We start from the raw sequence: 22,155 nt of genomic DNA on the forward strand, positions 1-22,155 counted from the left end.
CTCTATAGTCTATTTTAAAAAGGTGGACGTTTTCCACCTAAATCTCAAAATAAATTGGTTGGCGAATTTTCCTAATAATTAGACCAAAACCGCCCCTTAACCCAGTTGTTTGTAAACATCTCCCGCCGGACATCGGATTGTTGAAATTATCGGACCCCATTATTTAGGCGTTGTTGCCAGCGTTTACATTACTCTCATTAAAGGCCTCAGCTCTCTCTAAGGTCACATGCATTGCCACAATTAGACAAGGTTGAATTGTACCAGGAAGAATTAGAAAATGGTTGTTCTACTAACAAAAGAGTGATAATTTAGAGGCTTCGGATGGGAACAATACAATGGACGATGATATGTAGGGGCAATGACCTGCTTCGTGATGCACCTGCCTTCCCTGAAACCCGCCTGCTCGGGTGGCAGGGCATAGTCTAGGATCGACATAAAACATCATTGGCACCAGAAGATATCCCTGAAGGATCCCATTCTTCAGTTTCCTGACTTTGATCGCGGTGTCTCCCAGCGCGACGTGGAAATTGTCTATACCCTAAGATTGAAGAGAACAACTTTAAGGTCTTTTTGCACTTTGAGCATTAACCCTTCGCACCAGACCGTATCGTACGATAGGTCTAAAAATACAGCACAACATTGCTGTTTTCTTTCGAACCCCGACTCAATATGCTCTGTAAGGGCAATGACCTGCTTCATGGCGCACGTCCCTTCCCTGAAGCCCGCCTGTTCGGGTGGCAGGGCAGGGTCTAGGGCCAGCCCCAATCGGTTCAAAAGAACACGCTCCAAAAGTTTGTACAAGTAGCTCAGAAGTGATATGGGTCTGTAACTGTCAGTCTCCTTCGTCGGTTTCAAGATAACAACTATCTTAGCGTGTTTCCATACTTGTGGAAGCTTTCCTTTTGCAAGGTCATCAGACATTGCCTCTGCCAGCCAGGCCCATGCCCTTGGGCCCAGATGCGTCACCATATCGAGATATACGCCATCTATCCCTGCTGCTTTGCAGTTCTTTACATCGCTAATGGCAGCACCCACTTCTCAGAGACTGAACGGGGATATCCAACCCGACTACTCCGCAGGTAGCGAGTCCAAAATCGTACGGTATTTCTTGCGGACACCGCGCTCGAAAGACTGATTCGGGACCCATTTGCTGCGGTTCTTTATATTCTTGGCATTTGTGCCTGCCGCACACTCCGGTGCAGCCTTCGCGAAATTCCGGTCAGCATCCAATTTCTTTATCAGTCGCCACGCGTGGCGGCTAGAGTGTGTAAAGTCGAGGCTTTGCACGGTCTCCTGCCACCGTTGCTTCCTTCCTTCTGCCAGAGACTGAAGTAGTCTATCGACTGGGTCTGCTGCTACTCCTCGTACAGCTTTTCCGACTCCTCCTTACAGCAGGGGGTTTAGAATTTCAGTTTGTCCCGTGGAGTGCAGTGGTGAGCGCTCTTAACCAGCAGCCTGTTATCTGGTTATGTTCTCGGATTTGGGAGGGATAGGAGGGCAGACCTGCTCGATATAGGAACTGAATTCCTCCCAGTTAGCCTGGAGTACCATCTGCAAAGTGAGAGAGATTTCACCCTCAGAATTGTTAGCCCCGCTGCGAAAGAAGGAAGGCCAATACATTTAACAGTTTTATGCTTTATTCGAATATAACATGGAAGTGTAAGGTCATATTTTTTTAAAACAAGACAATAGAAATAATTTCCAAGCGCTGATTTAATTTGCATAAAAAGAATAACTTGTATATAAAGTTCTTGAGCAGTAATCACATTTGAGCAAAGAATTGGTCTTCAAAATGAAACACGTAGAATTTTAATGTAAAAAGTTTTTACTCGAACATCAGTATATATATATATATATATATATATATATATATATATATATATATAATATATATAATATATACTCTCTCTCTCCTTCCCTCTCTCTCTCTCTCTCCTCTCTCTCTCTCTCTCTCTCTCTCTCTCTCTCTCCCTCTCTCTCTCTCTGTCTGTCTCCCTTCACTTCCCTTCCTTCGCAAAGTCTTTCGTAGATGCACACATAGAAAGACACACTGTAACATTTTACCAACTCAATGACAAGTTACTTATTCAAATTCAGAGGATATTCGAGCTTGTTACATCTTACGAAATAGGCGTCATCAGTCGTGACGTCAATTCCCTCGTAAAGACATATAGTAACTTTGTAACTGGTTCTAAACTATCGAAACAATGACGGACGCCCTTATGAAATACTTCTCCGACGAGCATAAAAGTGTATCCAGAGGAGAAAAACGTAAATCTGACCATGTTTTGACTTTTATACATTCTGATCACATGACATGTGAAAAAGTTCTAGCCAGCATGAAGAATAAAAAGTACTGAATTTCTTTGTTTAGAACCAAGCTGCTTTTTGCTGGGCGGACGTAGTGTGACATCAAACTATTGAATCCTATTTCAGTTCCAGTAACTGATGGCTACATCGAGAATTGAGTATTATGGAAAACAATCATATAAAAACAATGAGAATTTCAGATGTAAATCATCCCATCATCAAACAGGACGTTCAAGTAATATCAATTCACCAATACTATTAAATGTTGAAGGCACTACCTATTGGTAACAATGTCATTATAACAAAGCCAAATAAACATAAGTTGAGAGAAGGTGAGTAAAGAGTCTTTTCCAAGGACTCAACTATGCGCCAAGCGAGGCTCGAACCCAGGACCTTCCGATCCGAAAGCGAGTGTCATACCACTAGACCACATTATAGCCGCACAATTATTTTTATTTATTTGTTTTCATCGCAGACTGAAAAAGAGTTTTGAACCCAAGTCGTTCCACGTGTGGTTTTTTGTTCTTTTTTTTTATCTGTTATATTCATTTTTGTTCTCTCTTTAGGGATCGCGTAATATACTATATTATATCATTGCTAAATTACCGATGATAATACATTCATTTTACACACAGATTCAAAGTTTAAAGAATAAAGCGGAGTTTAAGCTTGATAACAATCACAAGTCCATTATTCCAATTTCCTGCTAAGCTTATTTCTAACTATCTTTTTCGTCGTCCTTTGAAGTTATAAATGATAAATCAGAAATTGACAAATGAATAAATGACATGTAAATTAATGAAAATTTAGAGGCAGTTTAAATGACGATGATATTCGATGTTGATTTAGAATCTAATTATAAATAAATAAATAGATAAATAAATTAATTAATCAATTGATGTATATATAAATCAGATTTGCAATAAAATTATCTAAGAATTTTAGAAATTAATTTTCTAAAAATGTAAAAGGGTGCATTTTTTTTCTAAGAAGTCTGGTGGTAATGAATGCAAAGACCTCCAAACGTTAAAAATGTAATTTGGTAAAAAATGATAAAAGTGATTGAATTCATAAAAAGTAGTGAAATTATATACAAGAAACTTGATTCATTTTATCACAGATTGTAGCAAAACACAAATACAAAGCAATCTCCAAATTGAGCATATTAACTGGAGAGATGTTTTAAAATCAGCTAACAATCACTGACCGTAATCCCTGCATGTCTGACAATTCACAAGATCATAATATTTAACTTTGCTAAGGTAACATTGATGAAACTTAAGGCACTTGAACAATCTATCAAATTCTCTCTCTCTCTCTCTCTCTCTCTCTCTCTCTCTCTCTCTCTCTCTCTCTCTCTCTCTATCTATCTTTCTATCTGTTTCTTTTGATCTTTCTCGCTGTTTTCTTTTCTTTCTTTCTTTTTTTTTTGTCTGGGAAAGAAGAGTTCAGTGATGTCACTTTGTTCATTCCTCGTACCGGGTGAATACAAGAATAGTTGAGGATTTCACATAGCATTGCTATTTGTGACTAACAGGCTGATCTTAATATGATCAAAATGTCATTCTCTCATTTTACTTATATATATATATATATATATAATATATATTATAATATATAATATATATATATATATATATATATATATATTATATGTGTGTTTGTGTGTTTGTGTTTTTGTGTATATCTATGTAAGTTGATACATAATATCATCATTGCTATCATCAGTGTTGCGATAATTATTGCTCTTATCACAATTACTGGTGTATAGTTATTATATAATATCACAACCATTAATACAATCAATATCATCATCATCATCATCATCTTCGTCATCAGCACCATCGTCATCATCATCATCATCATCATCATCATCACAGCAGCAGCAGCATCGATCTCATCATCATCATCATCATCTTGATAATAGGGAATGAGATTAGGGATAGAGTAGCGTCCCTTGATTGGACGTCACGGCGGAAAAGTTATTAGAGAGAGAACGTCATGCTGGTTGTGCGCATGTGTCTCTCGTCCTCGCTTCCGGTGAGAGCGGCTTGAGACACATGCGCAAAACCAAATTGACGTTCTCTCTGTAAGGTGACGTCCAATCAAGGGACGCTACTCTTCCGCTAATCTCATTCCCTATAATCGTTATCATTATTATTATTATTATTATTATTATTATTATTATTATTATTATTATTATTATTATTATTATTATCATTATCATTATTCATTATTATTATTATTATTATTATTATTATTATTATTATTATTATTATTATTATTATTATTAGTATTATCATCATCATCATCATCATCATCATCATCATCATCATCATCATCATCATCATCATCAATTATCATTTTTATTATTATTATTATTATTATTATTATTATTATTATTATTATTATTATTATTATTATTATTATTATTTATTATTATTATTATTATTATTATTATTATTATTATTATTATTATTATTTTATTATTATCAACCTATATAATTATATTATTATTATTATTATTATTATTATTATTATTATTATTATATTATATATTATTATAATTCATCATATCAAATCTATCTATTATCATATTTATTATATTATATTATATATTATATCATCTCATATCAATTATTATTTATTATTATATTATATTATTATTATTATTATTATTATATTATTATTATTATTATTATTATTATCTTCATCATCATCAGTTCTATTTCAGACAAGGAATTTATGTAACTATTATTTACGCCAAAAGCCTTCATAAACCCTTGAGTGCCACATGTGTATATGCATATTGGGAAGTTTATGTTATCCTCTTATGATTAAGTCGTCTTCTTCTCTAACGTCTGTTCCATTGATTTCAGCATGGATTGGATGCTATCCATATTCGTTCTGAGATAATTGATTTGATCAGAAAACTTCATCTCCATATTGTTCACTGTAGTTTGGATCTCAGTGAGAATTTGTTTCTCCTCCTCTTCAGTAGACAACACGGGAATGGCATCTCTGGTTATGGGCACTTCTATAAACCAACGTACCATGTTTCTGGCTTTGTCATTGGGACATATATACCTGGGGAATAGGGTGAATAAAAGTAAACATGTGTGTATTTGTAGGGAGGGTTGTTATAGAGGTTGTGAATTTAATTGGTTTGAATGTTAGCCAAAATATGGCATTATATGCAGATGAGGTAAGGGGGAGGCGACAGCATCTGTACTCCATTATAACTGGATATATTTTTGTCTGTGGTGGAAACTATCTCTTATCTTATCTTATCTTACTAAAGGTTTAATAGGAATTATCCTTTAAATGCCTTATACAATAGTTTATAATTATAGAATCTCATATAGCTTGCATTGTAACATTCACAGACAGTTTTACACAACTTTGAATGTCAGGAACAATGTATCAATACGGCAAAGTAAAATCGAAAAATACTCTCATAGAATACTGATAATTGAAAATTGGTCATGATCGAATGAATCATAAACGTACAAAGTTCATAGTACAACGACATGTTAATGACAAAAATGATTATGAAAGCAACAACGTTAATAATCATTTAATAGCAGTGACCAAAAACGCGTATTACCCTTTGTTGACCTTGACCTTGCTAAAGATCCTGAAAGAGGCTGGCATGCTTTTCTCGACATCCACTCCGAGTTGGACAGACTCAATCCTCCAGGTGAGAGATTGTTTCTGAAAGGTGGACGTGACATTATATTGGGCTGTCTATATCACTTAACAGTTCACACTGAAAGGTGGACGTGACATTATATTGGGCTGTCTATATCACTTAACAGTTCACACTGAAAGGTGGACGTGACATTATATTGGGCTGTCTATATCACTTAGCAGTTCACACTGAAAGGTGGACGTGACATTATATTGGGCTGTCTATATCACTTAACAGTTCACACTGAAAGGTGGACGTGACATTATATTGGGCTGTCTATATCACTTAGCAGTTCACACTGAAAGGTGGACGTGACATTATATTGGGCTGTCTATATCACTTAACAGTTCACACTGAAAGGTGGACGTGACAGTTATATTGAGCTGTCTATATCACTTAACAGTTCACACTGAAAGGTGGACGTGACATTATATTGGGCTGTCTATATCACTTAACAGTTCACACTGAAAGCTGGACGTGACATTATATTGGGCTGTCTATATCACTTAACAGTTCACACTGAAAGCTGGACGTGACATTATATTGGGCTGTCTATATCACTTAACAGTTCACAGCAATGCACAACAAAAACAAAAAGGTTCTTTGCAAAATCGTATTTCTCGCTTTCAGGCTATTGGAAAACAATAATAGTAACACACACACACACACACACACACACACACACACACACACACACACACAGAGAGAGAGAGAGAGAGAGAGAGAGAGAGAGAGAGAGAGAGAGAGAGAGAGAGAAATTTAAAAAATACATGCTTAAACTGAAGCAAATAAAATACTTACGATACGCTTTACTTACAACGATTCCTAGTTCCAATAAAGGCATTTACACAACATATTTTTTTAAACAATATAAGACATACAAAACCATTTTTGTTACAGTAGGTGGAGAAACCGCCTTTTCAATCTATCGATTGAAATGGCCATCATCTTGGAAAAAAATTCTCAAACCTGGAACTTAGAGAAGTCTTCCGTCAAGTCCCAGGTTTGAGAGATTTTGCCAATATGGGGGTCATTTAAATCAATCGATATTTTAAGGATGATTTTTTTGGTCAAATTTTTGAAATACATGCTTTTTTCATTGTGCGGCTATGTGGTCTAGTGGTATGACACTCGCTTTCGGATCGGAAGGTCCTGGGTTCGAGCCTTGCTCGGTGCATAGTTGAGTCCCTGGAGAAGGCTCTTTACTCACATTCTCTCACCGTACTCAGGTGTAAAATGAGTACCTGGCCGTTAACAGCGTTGTCTCTGTCCCAAAAATTTGTAATATCGCCTGACAGGCGTCATGTCTCGTCCTACATGTTATGTGTTTCTGTTGGACAGGTACCCCTTGTAAAGCGCTTTGAGCACGTTTAGTGGATATTGCGCTATATAAAAGCTCAAGTTTTTTAAAGTTTTTTTTTTGTTACAGAGGACTGGTGTGAACAGGTTAAATCATCTCTAAGAAATTGAATATCACAGTTCATTCTCCATAATCTGACATCCACAAATTGGACACAATGTCACCGAGCATTACATGTAATTGACTCCTCAAAAAGGGACACATTCCTTCTAATTATATTTATTATACAAAATATAAAGCATAATTGTAATTTTTGTGATAATGATGCTGATGCTGAGTATGATGATGATGACGATGGTGATGATGACGATGATGATGATGACGATGATGATGATGATGATGATGATGATGATGATGATGATGATGATGATGGCGAGGAGGAGGAGGAAGAGGAGGATGAAGAGATGGAAGAGGAAGAGGGGGATTTTAAAGGAAGAAGACTAGAAGAAGAAAATGATGATAGTGATGATGATGATGATGATGATAATGATGATGATGATGATGACGATGATGATGATGGTTTTACCTGTTGTATGGCTTGATACGAGTCGTTCATCATTGCAATCAATAGATTGAGTAAGACTATTGTCGCCAATATGATGTAGATGACGTAAATGATCTGTGGACAGTACAAGAACGGTTCATTCGTCTATAGGTTTTCTAAAGTAAGATGATGTAAATGTTGCTGCTCGAAGCTCGAAGAAATAAATAACAATGTGGAATTGAATGTAAGCTTCAATTTAATTACGAAAACAGATAGAATGGACGTTTCGGGTTTTCCATTTATCAACAAACCTGATGATTGAAACACTACAGATGAATGAGATAATGTGGTAGTGGACTACATTGGTTGTATCGTAATGAATGTGACGATTTTCCTATAGTTGGTCAGGAGAGGGTTAACGGAATGTACATTCACAAGAGTCATTTAGTGTTTGTTTAGATAATTAAAAATTAAAAATAAAATGTTACTTATATTTATATAGAGGCCTATAATATGCATCATGTAAATATTTAATGAATTATGCATTTAAATTACTTTACCTTTTTTGAAGAATTAACACATAAACTTAGGGTATCAATTTTGATCTTTTTATTCTCATAATAACATTTGTAAAAAAGATTCTTGAATGAGTTTACAACACAAAACAGTAATGGTTTATATTATGATTTTCCTTGATGATGGATTGATTGATTGATTGGGAGGGAAGAGAGAAGATAGATATATAGACAGATAGATAGATGAGTATATGAATATATACACATATATATATGTGAGTGAAAATGTGCATTATATATATAATATATAATATATATATATATATAGTAGTGTAGAGGAGAGAGAGAGAGAGAGAGAGAGAGAGAGAGAGAGAGCGAGAGAGAGAGAGTGAGAGAGAGAGAGAGAGAGGGGGGGGGTGTTTGTTAATGCATAGATCTTTACCTTTAGATACAATGTGTTTCTACTAGAATCACCCCCTTCTCCAAGCTGTCCATCAAATAGTTCTGTCATCCCGACCATGAGATTAAACACCATGAACATTGTATGGGCTGGATTAGGGAACTTGTCCGACAGGAACGACGAGACTGTGACAAACCAGATATTACAAAGGGTAGAGTGTAAAGAAAATTTATGATCGAAAAAAAGTGTGGAACTGGCACTTGATTCAATAATAATGAGAAATATAGGCTATGGAGAAGTGCCAGATGGAAACATATTATAAAAATACGTTGCCAGATGGAACCGTATTATAAAAATAAGTTGCCAGATGGAACCGTATTATAAAAATAAGTTGCCAGATGGAACGTGGCCTTCGTAAAGTTATGGCCTGATACTGACAAAAAAATGACGTCAAAATGCTAGTCGTTTGCCACAAAACAAAACAAATCGTGAGTTGTATTCAATAGTTCAACCAATGAAATGACTTGTTTCCATGAGCTCTAATAACGACAACTCACTAATGACGTCAAACTGCCAGTCCTTTTGGATTTCAGTATCAGGCTATAACATAACGATGGCTACGGATGGAACCGTATTAAAAAATAAGTTGCCAGATGGAAACATGTTATAAAATAAGATGCCAGATGGAAATATATTATAAAAATAAGATGCCAGATGGAAATATATTATAAAAATATCACGGTATCCAACTGACACCAACTGAGCACTGTTAATTGTCTTCAACAGTCGTAACGTCACTTCTTTCCTAATGACGTATGGTAACTTTGGCTCTAAACTATCGGAACAATGGCGGACGCCGTATGAAATATTTCTCCGGCGAGCTTAAACGCGTATCCCGAGGAAAAAACCCCGATCAATTTGATCATGTTTTGACTTTTACACATTCTGATCACAAGGCATATGAAAAGGGAATGAAAAGTTCTAGCCAGCATGAAGAATAAAAAGTAATGATTTTCTTTGTTTAGAACCAAGATGGCCGCCGTTGCCGGGCGCTGACATCAGACTACTGAATCCAATTTTCAATAGAAGGAACAAAATTGAGGTAACCCAGTTCTTTGTTATTGTATTTATACAACCATGTTAATGATTAGCTCTCTGTAAATTTTATCCGGCTGACCATAAACGTTAAAATAATAATAATAAATATGGCTTCGCAGTCTCTATGGACGCTTATAAACGTTAAAGGTTACACATAATTGTGTGTGTCGATACGTTATATCCGCCTGGTTGTGAGTATTTTGCCTCAACGCATAGCATCAATATCAAGTTACTCAAAATGACTTACATTGTATGGCAGAGTGCATGGCGAATGAGAAAGCAAGCAGGACGAACAGGTAGATCACCATGAACTTAAATATGTCTTTGAGGATCATGTTCTGTATCATTCTCCAGAAATAGTGGATGACCTTGAACCCCCTGGTAAAGGCTATGGATATTAGCCAGCCTGAGAACAAATGAGATAAAATAAACGTTAAATAACCAGCGACATATTATCGATAGTCGATGGATGACGTCATCTTCCATTCCCAGGCATCTTGTCTGTATAAAAGTCTATGCTAACTTATAACGAAGAGTAACTTTGGAATACTGAAGAAAAGTGTGATGTCAAAACACTGGTTCCTATTTCGTTGGAAACCACTCTTCAGGAGGACTGGATACGTGTCTTATTTAATTCATTTTTCGGTGTAATAATGATGGTACCTTTATGTAACCTACTCATAATAATAATAATAATAATAATAATAATAATAATAAAAAAATAATAATAATAATAAAATAATAAATAATAATAATAATAATAATAATAATAATAATAATAATAATAATAATAATAATAATAATAATAATAATAATAATGAATAATAATAATAATAATAATAATAATAATAATAATAATAATAATAATAATAATAATAATAATAATAATAATAATAATATAATATATAATAATAATAATAATAATAATAATAATAATAATAATAATAATAATAATAATAATAATAATAATAATAATAATAATAATAATAATAATACTTTATTGTATCCCAAAAAGGATTTTTTTGTACATACGTGTTATAATAATAAGATAATAATATAATGGAAATAATATGTATAATATACAAACAAGGAGCAGTTCCACAACCAGAGCCGCGCTTTATATGAATAATTTCAACACTGTAAAATAGTTAAAACTGTCATTATAAATTGAAAATTGAAAAGACAGCAAAACAAATAAATTAATTAATTAATATTTATATTATTTCGAAGCAAAAAAGCGAAATAATTATATAAAATGATTATTGCTTGTTGTTATAAAGCCTAATACTGGACGGCAGACAAGATTTTCGGTGTCTCTCTGTTTTTGTTGAAATAGAGAAAGGGCGACCACTCCTTCCTGACATAATAACTTAGTGGATGATTCTGGTCATTTAATATTTTAGTCATTTTACTAATACAAAATTTCTCGTATAAAAGATCTACATGTCAACATCATTTATATAGCATTTAATATTTTTTTAAATATTTGAATTTATTTTGTTCCTTTCCACTGCTAAGCAATTGCCTCCCCAAGCTGTTATACAAATAGACAAGACACTTTCGACTACAGCTTTATACATTCATGTGCAGAGGGTTTTATATAATATTCTAAACTGAGAAAGTTTTGATAAAATATATGTACGTCTGCATATCTTATGCCTAATTATTTTCAAGTGTACAGCCCACTTGAGTCTGTCATCAATCGTTACACCAAAGTATGTGTAGTGAAGGACTCGCTAGACGAATCGGTTCTTTAGGTTTAACGGTTCTGAGTGATCATCGCTTTTCAGTATGGTAGATTTTTCTCGAGTGTACATGGCACTTCCATATTTTGGGTGTTCGTGGTGTATTACTAGTTGCATGCCAGGTATGCAAGGTGGTTTTGAGTCTTTGTGGGTTTCCTGTAAGCACTGGCGCGACAAGATATGATGATGATGAACGGTTCTATCGGTTCCTTCACTCTCCTAAAGTCAATCACTAGCTCCTTTGTCTTGCTTATGTTAAGCTCTAGGTGGTGGGCATCACACCAAGACACAAATCTATCAATTTCTTGCCTATAAGCCACTTATTTGCCATTTGTCATAGGGCCTTGAAGAGCTGTGTCATCTACAAACTTTATTAAAGGAACGCTCAGGTTTTGACTTCTACAGTCATTCGTGTATATCGTTAATAATACAATACACAAAACACAATACACCAATATATTCAACCGTTCTTTATTTTCCACGATCACTGCTTCCATGTGGAAGGCATCTTCTGTCATTCATATCCCTAAAAGTCACGCATTTCATCAATGAATGACCTATGACCTGGGACGCTCACTTCTTTTATTATGAAATGTTTTGAAAAATTGATTTTGTATCAAATCAATACATGCTTTAGCCCACAAATTGATCCTTTTTCAGTTTGTTACCAACCCAATATATATATGCATTGCTTGTTTGGTTATCTAATGCTGATTTCTGTGTAATTTTTAATGTCAGTAATCCATCTCTTTTTTTCGCCACGTCTGTTGTACAATTCCAAAAAGGATGAATAATGTTTATTATTATTATTATTATTACTATTATTATTATTATTATTATTATTATTATTATTATTATTATTATTATTATTATTATTATTATTATGATGACGATGATAATGATGATGATGATGATGATATGATGACGATGACGATGGTGATGATGACGATGATGATGATGGTGATGATGATGATGATGATGATGATGATGATGATGATGATGATGATGATGATGATGATGATAAATAACTAAATAAATAAATAAATAAATAACAACATCAACAACAATAGTAGCTGTTGGCATAATGAATATTTTGATGAATGCCATTTGGCTAGCGCATCTCCACTAATATCATGCTCAAAGCTATAGAAGTTTACCTATCAAAAGAGCTACAGACAAGAAATAGTCCTTCCTGCTGTAGTCCACGGCATACAGTATAATCCACACAATGGTCAAGAGGGCGTAGGACAAATATACCAACACTGACAGTAAGTCTGTCATCATGGTCAGCATTCCGAGTTGGTATCTGAATGATTAGATAGTAAAAAATGAATGCATGGATTTAGACCAAGAAAACGTCATTAATGTGCTTTTTGATGGAGGAAGAAACGGTCATTGGTGTGCTTAGTAATGTAGGAAGAAAAGGTCATTGGTGTGCTTGTTGATGTAGGAAGAAAAGGTCGTTGGTGTGCTTAGTAATGTAGGAAGAAAAGGTCATTGGTGTGCTTGTTGATGTAGAAAGAAACGGTCATTGGTGTGCTTAGTAATATAGGAAGAAAAGGTCATTGGTGTGCTTGTTGATGTAGAAAGAAACGGTCATTGGTGTGCTTAGTAATGTAGGAAGAAAAGGTCATTGGTGTGCTTGTTGATGTAGAAAGAAACGGTCATTGGTGTGCTTAGTAATGTAGGAAGAAAAGGTCATTGGTGTGCTTGTTGATGTAGGAAGAAAAGGTCATTGGTGTGCTTGTTGATGTAGGAAGAAAAGGTCGTTGGTGTGCTTGTTGATGTAGGAAGAAAAGGTCATTGGTGTGCTTGTTGATGTAGGAAGAAAAGGTCATTGGTGTGCTTGTTGATGTAGGAAGAAAAGGTCATTGGTGTGCTTGTTGATGTAGGAAGAAAAGGTCATTGGTGTGCTTGTTGATGTAGGAAGAAAAGGTCGTTGGTGTGCTTGTTGATGTAGGAAGAAAAGGTCGTTGGTGTGCTTGTTGATGTAGGAAGAAAAGGTCGTTGGTGTGCTTGTTGATGTAGGAAGAAAAGGTCGTTGGTGTGCTTGTTGATGGAGGAAGAAACGGTCATTGGTGTGCTTAGTAATGTAGGAAGAAAAGGTCATTGGTGTGCTTGTTGATGTAGGAAGAAAAGGTCGTTGGTGTGCTTTTCTACCAGATGTATTGCATACCACCCCATGATGAACCAATTAATGGTTTTAAAGGGTAAATTACTTAGATGGTGTGACGAGCGGTTTTCACTCGCTCGCACGCCTACTTCAAAAGCCCTTCAATTGTTTAGTGGACAACAATATTTGGAAAAGGAGGTTGACACATTGAATTAAAACCACTTAGAACATGGAGAGTCTTTGTCTATAATTAAGCCAATGGCAATATGAAACTGTTCCAAATTTCGTTTAATGCATTATAGACATGGAATACTCAGGATATCGGAAACGGACTATTGTTAACGTATTGCTCTATCTCACACCCCGTTATCTGCCTAGAGCCTATCTATTCTACACCCACCTGTTCAATTGCAATTGTCTGCATATATTCTGCTAATTATCCTCTCACTAAACAAGATTCCAGGTGTGTTTATGCCCAAAGGTCCGCGTCTCTATCAAAACTTCCTTTCTAGCTTCCCGCTACGTTTGGCTTCTGCCCAAAATAATTGAACCTCATTGGCCATCTAAAAATTACCCTTCTTTCTTATTGGCTATGCCAATAATTGTTTTGCTTGCCCATTTTAATAAAACTCATTCCTCTCACTGCAGACACACACACACACACACACACACACACACACAGACACACACACACTAAGACAACAAAAGAAGAACGAACACGTTCTCAAATTTCAAACTTGTAAAGTTTTAACTTTCTCTCTCGGTTGAAAAGATATTACTGTTAATTAAATGCTAATTTATTATTTTTATTATCATTTGTGTATATTTTTATCGGTGCTTTATTCTATTGATGTTCATAAGTTGAAATACTTGTACAAAACTATTTATTGTATGTGTTGCAAATCTTGAATGCTCGATAGTATATTTATCATCGATTTCTAAATAAATGAAACAATAGTTATACCACCAGTTATCTTTATCATTTCCATTTCACAAAATAAAAGCGGCCTGTTGAATGCCCCTATCTTAATTCTTACTTTGCACTCAATTGTCCCATACAGCCCATCTTGATGAGTTTGTAGGTATTGTAGAGAATGATGAGAACTGGTTCTATTGGTACCAAGATGTACATCACAGTTTCTATTCTGCTTTTCTCATCGTCGTTGCTTTCTCTTCTTTCTTTTTCCAATAGGTGTACTCCTGACCACCTGAAAGTAATATATATATATATATATATATATAATATATATATATATATATATATTATATATATATATATATATATATATATATATTTTATTATATATATATATATATTAAAAACCAAAACCATGAAATAATAGTGCTCAACTTTTTGGTAAAAGGCGCTATTTAGAAAATATTTCAAGTATAATTATGATCAACTTCTACAATATTGTTTCGAGCATTTGCTCTCATAAGGAAGTAAGTGATGAGAGCCAAAGCTCGAAACAAGATTGTAGAAGTTGATCATAATTATACTTGAAACATTATATATATATCCATTGATTTCGATTGACTGTATGCATGTACTCATGTTTCTCTACCTTGAAATTTACACCAACAAAAAATAATTATCTGTTATACTTGGGATCTAACGTTTACATCCCTTCATGCCAGATTTAATATACAGACGTAATGTGCAGAAACAGCTAATGAATCTTAAGATTACTTGAGAGAATGCCCGGCGATCCTAACGAAATCCACTCTGGTCTTGTTTCTATACCATGACCCCCCCCCCCCCCCCCCCTCCCCCAAAGTTGAAAATCTCTAGATATTATCTGAATAGTGCTGCCTTAGGCATATTGAGCATTTGAGAAATTACGTCACAAAGGTCCTGAAAAGATCAAATCCAAGTGATTTCAAATCAGGACCATAAACTTATGAGTAGCATGATATCTGCGCTATTGAACTACAAAATGACATCTGCATCGATAAATGTGAGTTGGTGCCACTTAGACATGTCTCGTTTTAAGAAATTGGAAGATGTTTTGTCAAAAGAAAATGTAAAAAAATTAAAGAAAGAAAAAAACTCACGTAAAGAGGGCCATATATGCAATGTGAAATATCATAATGATTGCGTAGGTCCAAGCAGCGACTGAACTGTATGCTCTCTCGATGTCACTGAAGGGCTGTTGAAGGATGAAAGTTGTAAATGCTTAATTAACAAAAGATACATAATCGATAAACACACTTAATTTCAACCTAAACTTGCTTTCTGTTGATTAAAAAGAAGAATCGGATCCACTAAAGTTACGTTGCATATATTATGTTTCCATTTATCGACTTGTTCATTATTATCTTATAAAAAAAGGCACACTTTTATTCCCAATACATACACATTTTTATTAAGTTGACATACCTGTATGTCTAGAATTCTCGCCGCCCCTTGAGGATTGTCCATGGCTAGCAGCCATTCCAGACAAGAGGCCCTGGGTGCAACACTCCCACTATGAGACATGATACCGTGTAACGTCTCGTTGGTTTTTGGAGTGATATGTGTGATGTCGTAACGTCGGAATCGACCAGTCTACAATATTAGTATTATTATACAATATTATACACTATCTATACCATAGTATTGTATGAACACATTTTTATGTTTATAACACGCTTTTTCACACATAAAAATGCCTACTGCATTTCTCCTTCTTCTTCTTCTTCTTCTTCTTCTTCTTCTTCTTCTTCTTCTTCTTCTTCTTCTTCTTCTTCTTCTTCTTTCTTTCTTCTGCTTTTGTTGTTGTTGTTCTTCTTCTTCTTCTTTTCTTCTTCTTCTTCTTCTTCTTCTTCTTCTTCTTCTTCTTCTTCTTCTTCTTCTTCTTCTTCTTCTTCTTTCTATCTTACTTCTACTCTACTGCTACTAACTACTACTACACTATTTACTACTACTACTACTACTACTACTACTATTACTACTACTATTACTACTACTACTTCTTCATCATCATCATCATCATCATCATCTTTTTCTTTTTGAATGAATACTATTGTCAACATTTAATTGAGTTATTTTCTATTTTAAAACAATGAACACGCTACGTTATCCTCTAATCAAGTTTAATTTTGTTTTTACTAACCGTAAAAACTGTCACGTCTTTCATGTTTGTGAGAACTTGAACAACAGGTGCTGCTCCCAACTTGCAAGCGTAGTCAAGAACACTGAGACCCATGTTGTTTGGGATGTCCATGACAAGAGCCAATATACCCTGGCGTCTTAGATGGTACAATTGTTCACGATCACTCTCGTGGTAGGTGATGTTATGTTTATTGCAGTACCACTGTAAATAAATAACAGCGAAATGAATTGAGTATCTAACGGTTTACTTAGTGATTTTTACTGAGCAATGTTGCTTTAAAATGTTAGCTAATTACTGCTGCTGCTACTACTACTACTACTACTACTACTACTACTACTACTACTACTACTACTACTACTACTACTACCATTACTACTACTACTACTACTACTACTACTACTACTACTACTACTACTACTACTACTACTACTACTACTACTACTACTACTACTACTACTACTACTACTACAATTACTATTCGTTCCACTACTACTAAAACTACTTCTGTTCCTTCATAAACGCTAACCCGTATGCAACCACAAGAGCACACGGGTTGTACTTTGAAACCTACCACAAAGGCATGGTCCAGAATGATTTCTATCAATTCCATATACACCGGTCTATGAAAGTGATCCTCCACCACAAGCCTGGTCAGTTCATGAAGTAGCGTGTTGCCTTGATGGTCAGATATTGAAATATCAGCACCGAACAACAAAAGACGTTTCACGCCATCCATGAAACCCTCTCTGAATAACAAAATAAATCAGAAGTATTATTATAGAATGTGTGACAATACGTTGGTTACCCTTTTGCAGGCCGGTTTCCATCCAATCATCAATCGAAATAAGAAAATAAAGTAAGTCTCATATCTGAAGAGACGATAGTGATTGCTCTAGCGATGGCTAATGTGGTCTAGTAGTATGACACTCGCTTTCGGATTGTAAGGTCCTGGGTTCGAGCCTCGCTCGCCACATAGTTGAGTCCTTGGAGAAGGCTCTTTACTAACATTCTCTCACCGTACTCATGTGTAAAATGAGTACCTGGCCGTTAATAGCGTTGTCCTGAAAAAAATTGTAATATCGCCTAACAAGCGTCATGTCTCGTCCTACATGTTAAGTGTTGCTGTTAGTCAGGGACCCTTTGTAAAGCGCTTTGAGCACGTTTAGTGGATATTGCGTTATATAAAAGCTCGAGTTTTTTTGTTTCTTGTTTGGGTTTTTTTTTCAAAGCTCAAGTATCCACCGCTGGATAAAGATTAATGAGACCCTGGTCCAAGTTTAACTCCTTCGGGTGTTAATCAAACAAACAATACTCACGCGGACAAACCGACATATTTTGCATTTTTTTTTATACATAGGTGCCAGTACTCTCTTGGTTAAGACGGCAACATCTAATTATAAAACATAGAGATTTTAAATGAATTCAATACCGCTGTTTATGGTTGTACAAAAAAGTCTAATTTGGTCATGGCTACTCTATGAAAAATGGATTTGTCAAACAATCTATATTAACTTTCCATGTGCTCGAGGTCATTGGTCACATTGCAAAATGTGCTCAAAGTGACCCACATAGTGAAAAGTGCTCAAAGCTTTCGAAATATCTAACATCACGATTGGTCATTTTGTTCAGTTTGACACATGTGTATGTTTACAACTTTCATAAACAAAGCAGCATGTTTACATTTTTAAAGAAATATCCAATCGTTGCACAGCAATAAATCATGTGATTTATGACTTGGTTGGACGAAAACCTGAATAGATAGAATGCGCTTGGCCAAGGAGTTCACAACATTGCCATCCGGAATTATAACGGACCAACACACAAACTCAGTGTAACCATGAACTTTTATAGTCTGGTTAATACAGTTTACTGAGAACAACTCACAAACGCGGATGGCAAAAACAATAACAAAAGCCTGAGTGACGTCATCTTCGAACTATCTATAGATCGCTCCCATTGTTTGTGCCAGTAAAATGAGCGGCAATACAACTATTTTTCCCCCAGAATTGTGATATAGATAGTATGCGCTTGGCTAAGAAGATCATAACATTGCCATCCGGAAGTGTAACGGACCAACGCACAAAACTGTGTGTATCCATTAACGTTTATAGTCAGGTTAATACAGTTCAGTGAGCATTACTCATAAACGCGGATGGCAAAAAACAATAACATCCTCTTGATGGAGTAGAAAGAATTCATGGAAAAGCAATAGAAAGGAAAGCATTCTCAATTACCAACAATAAAAAACATATTTTATACCATGAATTTAGTCTTTTACCATCTGGGAGAAGGTTTTGTCAGATTAAATGTAGATCTAACAAGTCAGTATAAATCAACGTTCGTTCCGTCAGCAATAAAAATTTTGAATATTTCATATCGTACAGAAAAACCAAGATTGATTCGTTGACTGATTAACTGATTAATTTATTTAATGTAAGATTAACTGACCAATTGATAATGATGATAATTCTTGGTGTCGAATTGCCACAATCGTAGCAAATTGAAAACGAAATGAATATGTTTATGTTGTGTATATCGCACGTGTGGAAGAAAGAGAGGAAGAGAGAGAGAGAGAGAGAGAGAGAGAGAGAGAGAGAGAGAGAGAGAGAGAGAGAGAGAGAGAGAGAGAGAGAGAATAAGTAGGAGTGAAATATCTGTTCAATGTTACAGTTATCATTTAACGTTATAACAAGTGTAACTAAATGACAAATTGCCATATTTATGGACAATAAAGATCTATTATTATTATTATTATTATTATTATTATTATTATTATTATTATTATTATTATTATTATTATTATTATTAACAAAGACCAGAGTGACGTCATCTTCGAACTATCTATAATTGTATGCGTGTTTGTGCGTGTGTGTGTGTGTGTGTGTTTGTGTGTGTGTGCATGTATGTTTGTGTGTGTGTGGACTTTGAGCAATAGAGCTTTCTATAGATAGTATGCGCTTGGCTAAGAAGCTCACAACATTGCCATCCGGAAGTAAAACGGACCAACACACAAAAAACACTGTGTAACCCTGAACTTTTTTAGTCTAGATAATACAGTTTAGTGAGAATTACTCATAAACGCGGATGGCAAAAAAAAAAACAATAACAAAGATCCGAGTGACGTCAATATCATCGATAGCATTACTTTACCTGCCAGCCAAAAATAGGGGTGTCTCCTCCTTATGATTTTGATGGTTGATGTCACAATCCCTTTTCATAGCGTCGTAAATGTCAAGCATTGTTTCAAGACACTCCGGTTCGCCAGGTCTATAAATTATAAGTTTGAAAATAATTGACTTCAGCCATTAATCACATTCTAACGTAAATTAATAATTCAGATTGGTTGCATCCTCTCTCTCTCTCTCTCTCTCTCTCTCTCTCTCTCTCTCTCTCTCTCTGCATTTCATCTTCCCCCTACCCCCCCCCCCCCCACACACACCATACAAGCGATTTTTTCAAAAGTTAACACTCTGGTTGTATAAGCAAAGGATGTGAAGGATGGGGGTGGGGGCAGTGTGGCTCAGCGGCACGGTCTTTGTTTAATATCCAAAATGTACCGAGTTTGACTATCCGCCTCGTTGTGTGGCCTTGAGCAAGTCACCTGGCCCGAGCTCACTTTGCAGTGCTGCACTGCGGCTGGCGCCTGGGTTATTCCAGTCTTACCTTGGGATAAACCCTAAAGACAAATTTCCCCTTGGGTACGAATAAAGGGAACTTTATTTTAATTTTTTTATTTTATGTAAATAAGCAATTGCCACTTTGAATGAGTCGTTAGTTTTCTAATAAACGTGCATTAAGAAGAATGAGTAACGTAAACCTCCAAGTAATCTGTCACACTCATTACAAACAGTAGGCGACAGGCACAGAACACCAAGCAGATAGTATAGTTACAAACGGTCTTCTTGAATATGTGAAAAACGGGTATTCATAATACAAATCAAAGCAAGTTTGCAATAAAAACATCTGATCTCCATTATATCATTCGTCACGTCGTTACCGTACTTTGCTTTTTGAAAAAGCATGAAAAATTAGCTCTTATTACTCCTCTGCAAATATTATTCACAAAAATTGTAAGGGAATTTACAATATATCACTGGTAGATACCGAGAAATGAATGACAATCCTTGTACACCTTTAACAGTTTAAACCTTTCCTTACCTGACATAGAAAAATCGTCACATTCGTTACGACACAGCAATCATTTTTCTCATTCAGACTTCTTTTGTACATTATAAAATTTAAATAAAATAAACACTTTGTTTTAAAGCTTGCTTTGCTAAAGAAAATATGTATCGCAAGAACTTATTGCTATTATGTTTGAGTGATAAAAAATATATTTTTGTGTTAGTTGTCTGTGAAGTTTTGGGGAAAATCCTGAAAATGGCTGGTGTAAGGAGAGTTTTAATGTATTGTTTACCTGACTGCCTCATGCAATGGAATATTTCCTTCAACGTCCGCATCCTTGAATCGGACAAATCGAAATTCCCAAAGAACATCAGGTTTGGCATGTTTGGCTGCTATGTGAAGACAACTGTTACCCTCACTGTGAAAGTAAATCAAACTCAAATGACCTGTTATGCCAAGACATTTAATATCTCTCTGTCTCTCTCTCTCTCTCTCTCTCTCTCTCTCTCTCTCTCTCTCTCTCTATATATATATATATATATATATATATATATATATATCTCTCCCTCTCTCTCCTTCTCTCTCTCTATCTCTCTCCATCTCTCTCTCTCCCTCTCGCTCTCTCTCTCTCTCACACTCTCTCGCTCAAACACGTTCTCTTCCCACTCTATCTATCAATCTATCTATCTTTCTATCTGTCTATCTATCTTCATATCTATGTATCGATCTATATAGTGTAGAAAGAATAATGTGGCAAATATATAACCCACTTGTCTTTGATGTTAAGACATTCGTAAGGATGGGTCCTGATGACGTAATCCATGAGGTTGGACACAGAGATGGGTTGGATGACACTGGAATAAGCTGCCACGTGGAGGGCTGTCTCTCCTGTTGGGATAAAAGTTGAAATTAAATAAATACAAACTAAATATTTGTAATGGATGGATACTGCTCGATATTTATTTATAATCATTGAGAACTAACAAAGTCGCGACACTGAAAAATGAGTAGAATGGCTAGTATATTCTTTTTTCGGTTTTTAAATATGAAATATTTCGCGTATTTTTTATGCGAGATCAATTCGATGTTTCTAGTACCATGATTATGAACATCAATATCACAATGACGGAATAAATAATAATGATAATAATAATAATAATAATAATAATAATAATAATAATAATAACAATAATAATAATAATAATAATGATGATGATGA

At 35.1% G+C, this 22,155-nt stretch overlaps 1 protein-coding gene across 1 annotated transcript in view; it reads right to left on the reverse strand.

The window, feature by feature from the left end:
* Window positions 1–4,991: 4,991 nt before the first annotated feature.
* The window catches only part of LOC144957920 (uncharacterized), a gene marked incomplete in the record, with an annotated part of 128,166 nt that continues 111,002 nt past the window's right edge, over window positions 4,992–22,155 (reverse strand). The window contains 14 exon segments of the mRNA XM_078889477.1: window positions 4,992–5,397; window positions 5,918–6,024; window positions 7,888–7,980; window positions 8,803–8,945; window positions 10,106–10,264; window positions 12,761–12,909; window positions 14,754–14,924; window positions 15,772–15,866; window positions 16,097–16,264; window positions 16,812–17,012; window positions 17,383–17,557; window positions 19,962–20,078; window positions 21,229–21,354; window positions 21,707–21,824. Coding sequence (XP_078745603.1) covers window positions 5,148–5,397; window positions 5,918–6,024; window positions 7,888–7,980; window positions 8,803–8,945; window positions 10,106–10,264; window positions 12,761–12,909; window positions 14,754–14,924; window positions 15,772–15,866; window positions 16,097–16,264; window positions 16,812–17,012; window positions 17,383–17,557; window positions 19,962–20,078; window positions 21,229–21,354; window positions 21,707–21,824 — 2,072 coding nt within the window.

Source organism: Berghia stephanieae, chromosome 12 (assembly GCF_034508935.2).
Source record: "Berghia stephanieae isolate SIO BIC M18660-M18661 chromosome 12, UCSD_Bste_1.3, whole genome shotgun sequence".
NCBI lineage: Eukaryota > Metazoa > Mollusca > Gastropoda > Nudibranchia > Aeolidiidae > Berghia > Berghia stephanieae.